We start from the raw sequence: 9,751 nt of genomic DNA, 5'->3' as shown, positions 1-9,751 counted from the left end.
TGTTCTCCCTGATTGGCAAAAAGTATAGGGGAAATAGGAGGAATTTTCAGGCAGACTGGTTATTCTGTGGTCTGGTGAAAGCTGGACCTTTAGGTGAAATTCTTAAAATATTGATAAGCTAAGTGTTGGATTTGACCAGTGATTCTTTTGTTTGGGATTTCAAGAAGTACTGACCACTAGCTGGCATCTTGCATTTACAGTATTTCCATAATGTGAATGAACATACCTAAAGGCCCTGAGTACAAGAAGACAGTTTATTCTAATTATATGTTGAGACCGGTTTGCTAACGTGTGTGGTTGGTTTGCCTACTTAGCATAAAAAACAGACATAATTGAGCTATATATAATGCACATCAGTCAACCTGTCAAGTTGCTGAATTAAGAAAACTCAGGCAAGTTCTTAACTGCAGAGGCTTTCAGTTTAACAACTCAATATTTTAATCAAGAGGTGGAACAGAAGTAAACTAAACCATAATTTTAGTGACAGTTTACTCCCTGGACATTCTGATATTACTAGTGGATTTTTTAAAAATCCATTTCATTAAGTGCTATGCATGCAGTAAAGAAAGAAAAGTTTTTGTTTACTTAAAACTAAGCAAAACATAAAAGTAAAAAATAAAAAACCCAAACAAACAAACATTTCAATGTGTTCTTTTTCCTTTTTGCGGGGAAGGGGAAACACATAGACAGTCCTACGAAAGAATTTGGTAAAAATTATTTTTGATTTAAAAACAGATACCAATGTTAAGTTCTTTTTAAAAGCCAAGTCTTAAACATTTCTTAGGAAGCTAGTCAGGTCAAACAATACAGCTTTTACTGCTAGAATTTTGTTTAAAAACAACAACAACTATGAATTCAGTATTTAAAATATTTGAAAATTATGTTTGTCTAAAATATAATAGAAAATTCTTTTCATTTGCATTTTTTCTTTTTTCTCTTTTCTTTTTTTTTTTGTTTTGTTTTTGTTTTTTGATTCTTAGACAATATATCCAAGTCATAAATTTCATTGGACGCTCAAAACCATCTTTGAAAACACTGCATACATGGAAAGATTGTTGATAAACATTGATTTTAAAAGTAAGTTACTAGATAAAACTGAAACTAGTTAAAAAATCATGCTTCGTGACCCTCATATTTTCTTTTTTTCTCCAAAATAGATTCTTACACTATAATTAGAGAAAAAACCACATCCTTCCCTTTTCTGAACTCTTATAAAAGCTACACCTTTTGTAAAATATTGTTCTTTTAAAATGCATGAACACACACACACACACACACACACACACACACACACACACACACACCCGTTAGGAGGTCGAGCATTCAAATGGAGATGAAACCCAGCACCTTCCTAGACTGCTAGAGAGAAACATTAGCCCCTGTTGCTTGTGAGATGCGATACTAAATCATTAGCACAGTAGAATGGCTTGTTTCAAGGAGGCACAACTGTGGTTTGGGGACTATATGCTTTTTATAATGGGCAAGTCTTCAAAAGTCACTGAAAATATAAATCGGAATTATGCGGACGAGTGGAGTGGCCTGTGCCATGTCCATGGGCTTCCTTCAGCAGCCGAAGAGCACTTTAACTGCTGTGGGAGGCTGAAAGTGTGCCTGTGGAAACACTGGGTTTTCTTTCCCTCTTTGTTTCTCCAGTGGTCTACTTTCCCCCACCAGAACAGCAAAGCCGGTTCCATAGGCTTAAGGAAAAAAAAAAAAATCTTAGGCTATTAGCAGCTGATGATTGAACAATGTAATCTGTGTAGTGAACAGAGCCCTTCTGAATTATTACAGAGTACGTGGATTTTCAACATTATAGACAGGCCGTATAAAACCAGTTGTAATTCAAGGGTGTGATGTTACAGCCCCGCATCATAATTGGACTTGCACAATCGAGGCTTACAAAGCTCCCTTCCCCAGTGTCTCCACAGCTGGCGTTCAACACTGCTTCACCTGTAACTAAACCACCTTTTATTTGCTCTGATTATTAAAAACATTAAATCAGGCACATTAAACATCTCCTGGTTACTATTTTGTGAAAAGCAAGAATGGAATGAACTCCAGCTGTGGGTTGCAGGCAAGTGAAGCAACAACTAGGTTCCCATGTTTGAGGATTGCTTTTTTTTCCTCTTTAAACATTATTTTTTTCTTCACATGCAATGCTAAAGGGAAAAAAATAAAACAGAAGAAAGTCAAAAGAAGAGTGCACAGAGAGCCCAGAGAAAGCAGAAATGGACAGGAAAATTGGGCCTGGAGCAAGTGGCCCAGGAGGAGAGGAGAGGTGTTGAGACGCCTGGTGGGTTTATTTGGACATTGATAGATCTTATAATCCTTTATAGTAAGAGAAACAAAACTGTGGGAAAGGCTGCGTATTATCTGGGATTCTGGTGACATCACAGTGCAAACTCAACATGAGTTATGATGCCATCAGATTTCCTACCCAGTTACCTTGGATCTTGTCTTATTTGACATCTAGCTATGCCTCCTTTTGGCTGAAAGCTATGGTTTAACGAGATTCAATGTTTCAGGCAAAGAGTTGGACTGATAAGATGGAAACCATGACTATATACAGAAAAGGTTCAGTTTATAAACAAGTAACTGGTACCAGAAAAGTGGAGAAAAGCACCAAAGCATTTCCCAAGCGGATAGATATTAATTGCATAACTCCCTTTTTTCTTATATAACTAAGTATAAAAGACAACATTTCCATAATAACTATAAAAATGAAAGCCAGTCTTTGAAGGGCTGAGGAGTCTTCCAGGTCTGAGTTAATTCTAAAAATGCCCTTAAAAGAAAGGACGCATGGTATGCTACAGCTCTTCTTGGAGGCAAGGTCTGACCCATGCAGTTTAAAGCATCGGATTCAGGTCTGTTCTGTGAGTGGTGAGCTGACTGAGGGTGGAGCTTCCTACGACCTCGCTGACTGCAGAGGAAGTGGTGATGGTGTTATGCTGGATGACTTGCTGCTGGGAGCAAGCTGGGACGGGACTTGCAGGAGGGCTACTCTCCGGACCTAGGAAAAAACACACATACACACACACCAATATAGCTCTTTCTTGTATGGACTTGTGGACCCCTCAGAAAAATTGTACTAGACATTTACTTGAAACAGAAGAGTTTCGCACTATTTTTTCTGGAACTTAATTTCAAAACTTTATTTTAAACTGTAGTCACAAAGCTATGCCTTCCCAGTTTATAGCTACAAGCAAAGCCATGCTTTCTATATCGGCAATGTTATTTGATGTGTTTGAGTCCTGGGATGTGAACTTCCCCATCCTGTACTTTCAAATAGCATCCATATATCAAATGTGGAAAAATACTCACATGTGGTGGGAGAATCTGTGTTGCTCAATCTAAAAAATCATTTGAAAATAAATTGACCTTCAGCCACGAATCCCTGCTCCTCCCCCCATTCCCAACTCAACCAGCATTTATCCCATTGACATTCCTGGTGCAGAAATTGGGGTCTAGGAAAAGGGATCTACTTTACCTATTGGCAAACTGAGACAGGGTCACGGGCTTTGCAGCCCAGTGAGTAACATGAGGTGCGTCTTGAGGCACTGGATGAGATTCATCCAATGCTGGTTTCCCAGCCCAAGTATTTCTCAAGAAGACTGCTAGGCCACTGGCAATTGGGTTCCAGCAGGCTGTTTTCTTACTTGCTACAAAATTGTAATTTGGTAGGATTTTACAATATGAAATGCTAGAGAAAGTGTAGCCAGAAATTACCAGGAGGTGGTGGGCATGGTGTTGAATAGGGGTCAGAAAAGAGGGATCCCCCTGGTAGAATAGTCTGGCAGCCAGTCAAGAATTCTACTATGATATCCACCAGGGAGTGCAATCTACACTTCACTTTTGCCCTTTTAATAAAATTCAATGCAAAATTAGTGGCAAAAAATCGGACACTAAAAAAGTGAAAAATTGAGTGACTTACTTAGATATCCTTGTGATTCTTTCTGCATAGCTGTTATTGGGCAGTCTTTATGTGTTAACAACAACTGTTTCAGCTGTGCCACCTCGTTTTTCAACATGGACACTTCATTCTGGAAAGAGACATAGTGAAGCCACGTTGAGAAGACCAGAGAATACAAACCCAAAGCCCCATATGCTTTCAACAACGAAATTGACAAACTTTTCTTCTGTTATGTCTGGATGACATTAAGAATATTATTTAGTGGGGTCCATGTGAAAATTTGTAGCTTACCTAGGCTGTAACTTAAGAGCTGAACCCTATTAACAGGCCAGACCACACCCTTTAGGTGATGGGCCCTGGGTCCAGGTTACCCAGGTAAGCATCCCACTCCACATTTACTGTGTGACCCTAGGCAGTAACATAACTCAGCTGAGCTCCAGCAACCTCGGTTATAAGACGGAAATAAAAGCAAAATTCTTGGGTTGTTGTGAGGATTAAATGAGGTAATAAGATGTAAAAACACTTAGAACAATACCTATCACATACTAAGCACTCAGTAATTTAGGTGTCATAGCCTTCACAAGCTCAGGCTGACACTCAGTATGAGAAAGTGAACGTGCGGCATGCCTTGGGAAGAATTAGGTAGCAGGATTAGTGCCTTCAAAGTGAAATGCAATTAGAATAAGCTAACTAATCTACCATTAGACTTCCTAGAAGAAGTCCCACGTGGGCTACAGTTCAGCAGAGCACATCCACCTGCCTGATGCCCAGGTAGCAAGAGGGACTGGCATGTGGTGCCAATGTTGGGTATACACTGGTGGGATGATTTCAGCACAGGGAGGCAAGCAGCAAAGAAGTTTTGCACCATGATTGAATTAATTTGATCAATTCATTAACTAGTTTGGCTAATTTCAACCTACAGATTCTTTTCCCCCTCAGTGTCAGGGTGTTGTGAATTGTGATTGTGTTTTTTAAAAATTATGTACTCAGAGAAGTGTCTCAAGTCTCTGTGTAGTAATTCACAAAGGCTTGCTCATAGGCTTGTAGAATACTTTACTCGGCCCCCATTGTCTACAAATATAAATGTACTATAGATGGTTGGCTCCAAGGTGCTTCCACTTGATAAAAGTAAACCATAAACATAGCGCTGTCTTGAATAAGCCATTTTAAAATTGTGATAAATAATACCCTCTCTCTGGATAAGGTTTTTTTTGTTGCTTCCAGGCATTATATTTCAAAAGTAGGAAACTTTAAAAAAGCATACACACAGAAAATGGCGTTTAACATTGCTGTCATTAGATTGTGCCTATCCTTTCAACATGAGCTAGGCTTTTCAGGCATGTATTTATTACCTAGAAAAGCAAGTTCGGATTCTAGAAATTACTTTAAAAAATTAAAACCCGTTTTAAAGAATATTTCCCATTTCCGACTTTGAAAAATACATTATAAGCAACCACATATTGAATAACATTTGTAAAAAAGTAATAAAAATCTCATCTACAAAAGCTTTTCCGTTTCTTCTCCAAACTTTACAAAATAAAAAGGCCCTATTTGAGAAACTAACCTTAATGATGAATAAATCACTTAATTGTACAGGAAAATTGCTCTTAAATCTGAGTACATTCATGAAGGCGAATTGTACCTCCGACCTCCAAATGACTGTGATTGATAAGGAGCCCTGTCAAAGCCAAAAGTGACCCTTGTCAATTCCAGGGTCAGTGGGACAACTTTATTTATAGGACAATTTATTTTAACCTTAAACACTCTCTCCTTTCTGATGTCATGCCTGTCTAAATTCAGATGGCCTTCCTTGTTTTTCTCAGTTCCCTCTCTGCTTGAAATAGCATGTATATAAAGAAAGTCACTTTTATGTTAATTGTTAGTACACAAAAGTAAAATTTAATCTTGTATGTTGATTTTGTATCTTCTGACATCAGTAAATTTATTAGTTCAAGTAGGTTTTTGAAAATTTCTTATTTTTTTAATCCAATATTATGCTATGTGTAATAAAATACAATTCTATTTTTTTTGGAAAAAGAAAAAGGGAAAGAAACTCACTTTTGGGCCCTTATATAAAAGCAATCCATGGTTAAAAACAAAACAAACAGAAACTAAACAAAAAAGGAAACTAAGATACGTTAATATATATACAAATATAACTGCCTCAAAATGAAATGTCATATTACTTGCATTTGGACTATAGAAATACCACTTTTCTGAAATCCCAACTTCCAGACACCTGCACCCTGAATAGAAGCTCTCAGCTGCAGGTAATGTAGATAAGGGTTCTTAGAAAATGCAATCATGTTCCAATTTTTAGTGAATCCACACTTTTCTACTGTGACCCAGAAGACAACAAATAAAGAAACTACTAAAAACAAAACTGGGGTATCTGGCTTTCTAATTCTTCTGGAAGGAAAAAACACTCCTGCTTGGTGGTTGTGTTGGAGAGGTTGAATTTGGACTCCATTTCTCCCCTCCCCCAACGTCCTGGGCAGTCACACCCTTTCTAGGCACAGTTCTATCTCCCAGGCACACAGTGTTCACTGCCTCTTCCTTAAGAAAACATTCTGAATTCCGTTCTCTGAGTTTCTACAGTCACAAGGAGCTAACTGCTTACAGTACTTGGCACATCCCAAACTGTTTTACGATAAACCTTTTGCTTCCATAAAACTGCTTTGCTGTAAAACAGCACCAATCACAGCTCTGAACAGCATATGTGGTGTCCTGGCCTATTACTGAAGCCCCATACAAAATATATGCCTTCAGTTGCATTTTGTCTATGGACAGCAAAATACTTTACTAGTAAGCCAATATATTGTAAGTATAGAAAACAAGGCCCTGAGACTTGTGGTGGTCTGTAAAAAATGCAGGAACCCAGAGAGTATTCTGACAGCTGACCATCATTTAAAGATATATGTGAGTACAGACATATTTTTTGATGTAATATGTTAGTCATCATGTTATTTAGCCATGTTGTGGTTGAAAAATGAATACCAATTAATATCTCAGTAGAGAAGAACAATCAGCCTCTCGTTTAGGTTATATGATGCTATAAGCACTAAATAAAGGCCTAATAGCCACAGAAGCAACAAAATTCATGAAGTAGTAAACAGCAGGAAAAGGAACTCTCAATCTGAGGTTGAAAATAATTGGGTTAGAATTACCAAATTGCCATACCAACCAAGTGCTGGACTAGTTCTCTAAGTTCCTTCCAGAAAGATAGCTTTCTATTCTGCGAGAGTTTCTGTGTTGCCTTCTATTGAGAAAGCTAATTGCCTAAGTATCTAACGAGGGATTCAGTCTTGATTTTTATTCATTAGTTAACTGCTTTGGATATTCTCAAATATGCTTATATTTCAGGTCGTATATTTCATAAGGGAGCCAGTTCTAGCACCTCTTGTGCTACCAGATCGTATCAGGGCAGGTTCCAAAGCAACACTTATAGTTTTATTTTAGAACAAAATTTTGTATGTCCAGGTATGTGTCCATATTGTTGAGAGAGTCAGGAGGTTCTATTAGGGGACTCTGGCATAAGAAAGGTCAAGAATCACTGCCCTAGAGAAAGAAGAATGAATTGTGTGCTGTGCACGTGCGTAATCATCTTAAGGATTCCATAATGAAAGAGTGATTGATGTAGGAAATGCACAAATACTAGACTATATTTTAAGTAAAAATCCTTTTCAAGGAACATAAATAGAATCACCTTGAATTCATTTTGGAAGAGAACAACCAGATAGCAAATGTTTAAAAATGCATGAAAGAAATCAAATGTGGCCTGCAAGTCTAATAGTAGGGAAATAAAAGCCAGGACTTCTGGAGGCATTTTCTGACTCTGAATTACTTTGCGTTATGAATTAAGGAAAATCACTGATTTTTAAAAATTTTCCTATGTAGTTTACAATAATATTTCTAAATCTTAATATAAAAGTTCTTTGCAAAAGCAAAGTATTAAGTATCTATTCTCTTGCTTAAATCAACCCTTCATTTTTTCATTTGTCTAAACTAATTTGGGTTTGCTACGCTAAAGCAGTTAGCCATTAGGCTAACTTAAGAGCTGAAATAAAGACTATAAGAGGGCAGATCCAGTTGGATTAATCTATTTTTAAACCAATAAGTTTGCCTTGGGATGAAGTAGCACCCCTATACAGATATTCAATACTATCATAACATACTTTAAACAAGTACTCCAAGAAGTCCCTAATAGCTACATTTGCAGTTTTTAGCCTTGGGGACATCATTTTGTTATATGATAAATCCAGAATGCTTTTTGGTGTAAGCAGTAGTTTGTGCCAAAAAAATAATTATCAAAATGGGCCCTACAATATTACCCTCCTCCCCTTTTTTTCTGTAGATTAGCTGAGACCAGGTTTGGTTCACTTTGAAACAAAGGACTTTCAATTTGTCAAGCAACAGTTCCCATCTGGCCTATTCTCTTGCCAAGTCCCAGACCGGGCTCATATGTCTAAAATTTCAGCAGCAACTTAGACCATGTGCCTTTGCACACACACAAAAAGCAATTATTTCCATGAGTGACCAGATGATTTCCATATCCTCTATTGAACACAAATGATCTTCTGCATATCACATCAGCAGCTGATGAATTCAGAGCTATCTTAGGCCCTCTGTATCAGAAAAAGGAATATGCATTCCTTTAGTTTAATGTTTTTCTAGAATGAAGATCACAAAGCAGTGGGTTACGTCAACAAAAGACTTGCTTGAGTCCTCATTCTGCTACATATTGGTTGTGTGACATTCGGGAAGACCTCTAATTTCCCCGAATCTCAGTTTCCCTCTATATAAAATGTCACATAGGGTGGTTTCTAATATTTCCTCCAATTCCTATACCTGTGTTGACCTCTTGGGCAGAGACATGTTGTGAGACTAGGAAATGAAGTCTGGGAATTTGATTTTGTTTTCTTAGGTCTGGTTTTTCCAATCTGAAACTCTGCAGCCTGACTAGAAGGTTCAATGCTGGAAAACAACTCAGAAGTGGCAGCTGGCCATCCAGACCTTGGATATTCCGTTTGGCTGGAGTTTGTTTGCTTAGCACCTTCCATTTCTGTTTACTTAAAATTTGGCTTGCTGGACCCGCCTCAAGAGAGACACCTTTCTCTTTTGACAAAGGTCCAGTGAGAGGGAAAGGTCACTGAAAGGTGGCAGAATATGCAGCATCCTCTCCAGCATCACAGGGCATGGTGCAGGACACACGACATCATAGCAGACACTGAACAGTTATGGCTTCTGTCTCTCTGAAGCAAAGCAGTGGTTGGAAAATATCAATGACTTAGTTTTTCCTGGGACTGTCCCTTCCTTGGGTGCTGCTTTAACAACCAAAAGATATTAGTGCCTGTTGCATGGACTCAGTAAGATTTTTCTTTTCCTGGTTTTGGGGGGCTAGAGTTAGAACTCTTAGTATCTCTTTTCCTTAGCCTTTTGGCTCTAAAGAAATCTTAGAAATCAGTGGATTAGGGTCTAGTCAAGGGCAAATTTACCTTATGTGCTTTGCAAAAGCAACCATAAATATGCACATTCCAAGTTACAAACACTCTGACCTCAAAATCAACTGGCATCTTTATTTCCCTGGTTCTCTGCTATGATCCCCCCATGTTTTCATATTCTAGGATCACAGTTAATACTCTGGAGTAATTCCTCAAGGACTTATTTTAGTTAAAAGTGATTAAAAGACTTGACATCTCATATGTGTAAGCTGACTTTTGGTGGCTCCTTGATCTAAGGCAGTGGTTTTCAACCAGGGCCAATTTTGTCTTCCTTTCCCAACTAGGGGACATTTGGCAATGTCTGGAGACTTTTCTAGTTGTCACAATTGGGGGTGGGGGG

At 38.1% G+C, this 9,751-nt stretch overlaps 1 protein-coding gene across 4 annotated transcripts in view; it reads right to left on the bottom strand.

Moving 5' to 3' along the window:
• Positions 1-1,014: 1,014 nt before the first annotated feature.
• Positions 1,015-9,751, bottom strand: part of CREB5 (cAMP responsive element binding protein 5) — a 388,746-nt gene continuing 380,009 nt past the window's right edge. For all 4 annotated transcript variants that reach the window (XM_063100059.1, XM_063100058.1, XM_063100060.1 and 1 more), the window contains 2 exons: positions 3,932-4,040; positions 1,015-3,010 (listed from right to left, as the gene is read on the bottom strand). In XM_063100059.1, coding sequence (XP_062956129.1) covers positions 2,847-3,010; positions 3,932-4,040 — 273 coding nt within the window. In that variant the 3' untranslated portion in view covers positions 1,015-2,846. The remainder of the gene's footprint in view (positions 3,011-3,931; positions 4,041-9,751) is intronic.

The sequence above is a fragment of the Cynocephalus volans genome, chromosome 6, assembly GCF_027409185.1.
Source record: "Cynocephalus volans isolate mCynVol1 chromosome 6, mCynVol1.pri, whole genome shotgun sequence".
Classification (NCBI taxonomy): Eukaryota; Metazoa; Chordata; class Mammalia; order Dermoptera; family Cynocephalidae; genus Cynocephalus; species Cynocephalus volans.
The sequence above is the reverse complement of the archived record's forward strand: the minus strand, read 5'-3'. Positions and strand labels throughout refer to the sequence as shown.